The 1,155-nt window shown below is 32.5% G+C and overlaps 1 protein-coding gene across 1 annotated transcript in view; it reads left to right on the top strand.

Moving 5' to 3' along the window:
• Positions 1 to 267: 267 nt before the first annotated feature.
• LOTGIDRAFT_176859 (hypothetical protein) overlaps positions 268 to 1,155 on the top strand; it is a gene marked incomplete at both ends in the record, with an annotated part of 7,906 nt that continues 7,018 nt past the window's right edge. The window contains one exon of the mRNA XM_009061675.1: positions 268 to 1,150. Within this exon, the coding sequence (XP_009059923.1) occupies positions 268 to 1,150 (883 nt within the window). The remainder of the gene's footprint in view (positions 1,151 to 1,155) is intronic.

Below are 1,155 nucleotides of genomic sequence, written 5' to 3'. Positions count from 1 at the left end.
CGAAAGAAGTTGTAAACCAGAATATGTCCAATAATCTAACGGCTCCATCTTTATCTTTAAAGGGTTGGTATTATTTATATCATTACGATAAAGAAATGGTGGAAGAAGAATGGTATGAAACTACTAGAATGGTTGCGAAACATACCGAAAAAGAAAACGTAGAAAAAGTTTATTCGCACACTAATCCTTTTATAAGAAATTTTATCAGACGATCTATTAAAGGAGGAAGAGTTTCGGCAAAGTAGAAAATCATTTGAAACGAACAAAATGGATGAAATTTGTAACGTATTAAAGGAATATATTTCACAAAGTGAAACACGAAGTGACACAGAAAGTAATAACATAATTGATTTATTCAAAGAATACAGTGCAAGCACAAAAGACAAAACGGAGGTTCATTCGAGACTTAAAAAAATAGAATGTACTAAACTAATGGCATTTGATGCTAACGGTTTATACGCTTCCGCCATGTCGGATTTAGACAGTGAATATCCGAGAGCGGAAAGTGGAAGACCGTTTCTACCAGAAGAAGAAAAAGAATTTGTGAAACTCTTCAATAAACAAAAATTCAGACCTAGAACAGATATTTTAACAGTGTGGTTTGACTATCCCAAAAACATGTTCTTCCAACCGATACCAGCTAAAGATAAAATCACTTTCACGAATAAAGAAGGTAAAAAGGAAACTGGTAACAAAATCAGGTTCAGAAATGGTTTCTGTCACGACGCTTTAACATCGGTCGATATTCAAGAAATAGTGAAAGCCGGTGGACGAATTATTAGAATATTAGATGGTATAGTTTACGAAGAAAATTTTAAAACTCCACCCTATAGAGATTATATTTTAATTTTGAGAGATTTAAGAAATAAATATAAACGAGAAGGTAATATCGTGGGTAGTAACTGCATGAAATTATTAGGTAATTCCTTGTATGGTAAATCAATTCAGAAAGATATATTCACAACTAGACATTTATGGAATGANGCAACTTTACAGGCCAACTTTGATTCACGTGTTAAAACCTATGAGAAAATTAATGATACTCAATATATTGTTGAAACAGAAATTGAAGAAAAAGAGATTACTACCGAAGACAGTAAATCTACACGACTAACGCCTAGTCATTTGGGATCATTCGTTTTATCTCACAGTAAA

This window comes from Lottia gigantea, assembly GCF_000327385.1.
Source record: "Lottia gigantea unplaced genomic scaffold LOTGIsca_4981, whole genome shotgun sequence".
NCBI classification, from domain to species: Eukaryota; Metazoa; Mollusca; class Gastropoda; family Lottiidae; genus Lottia; species Lottia gigantea.
The sequence above is the reverse complement of the archived record's forward strand: the minus strand, read 5'-3'. Positions and strand labels throughout refer to the sequence as shown.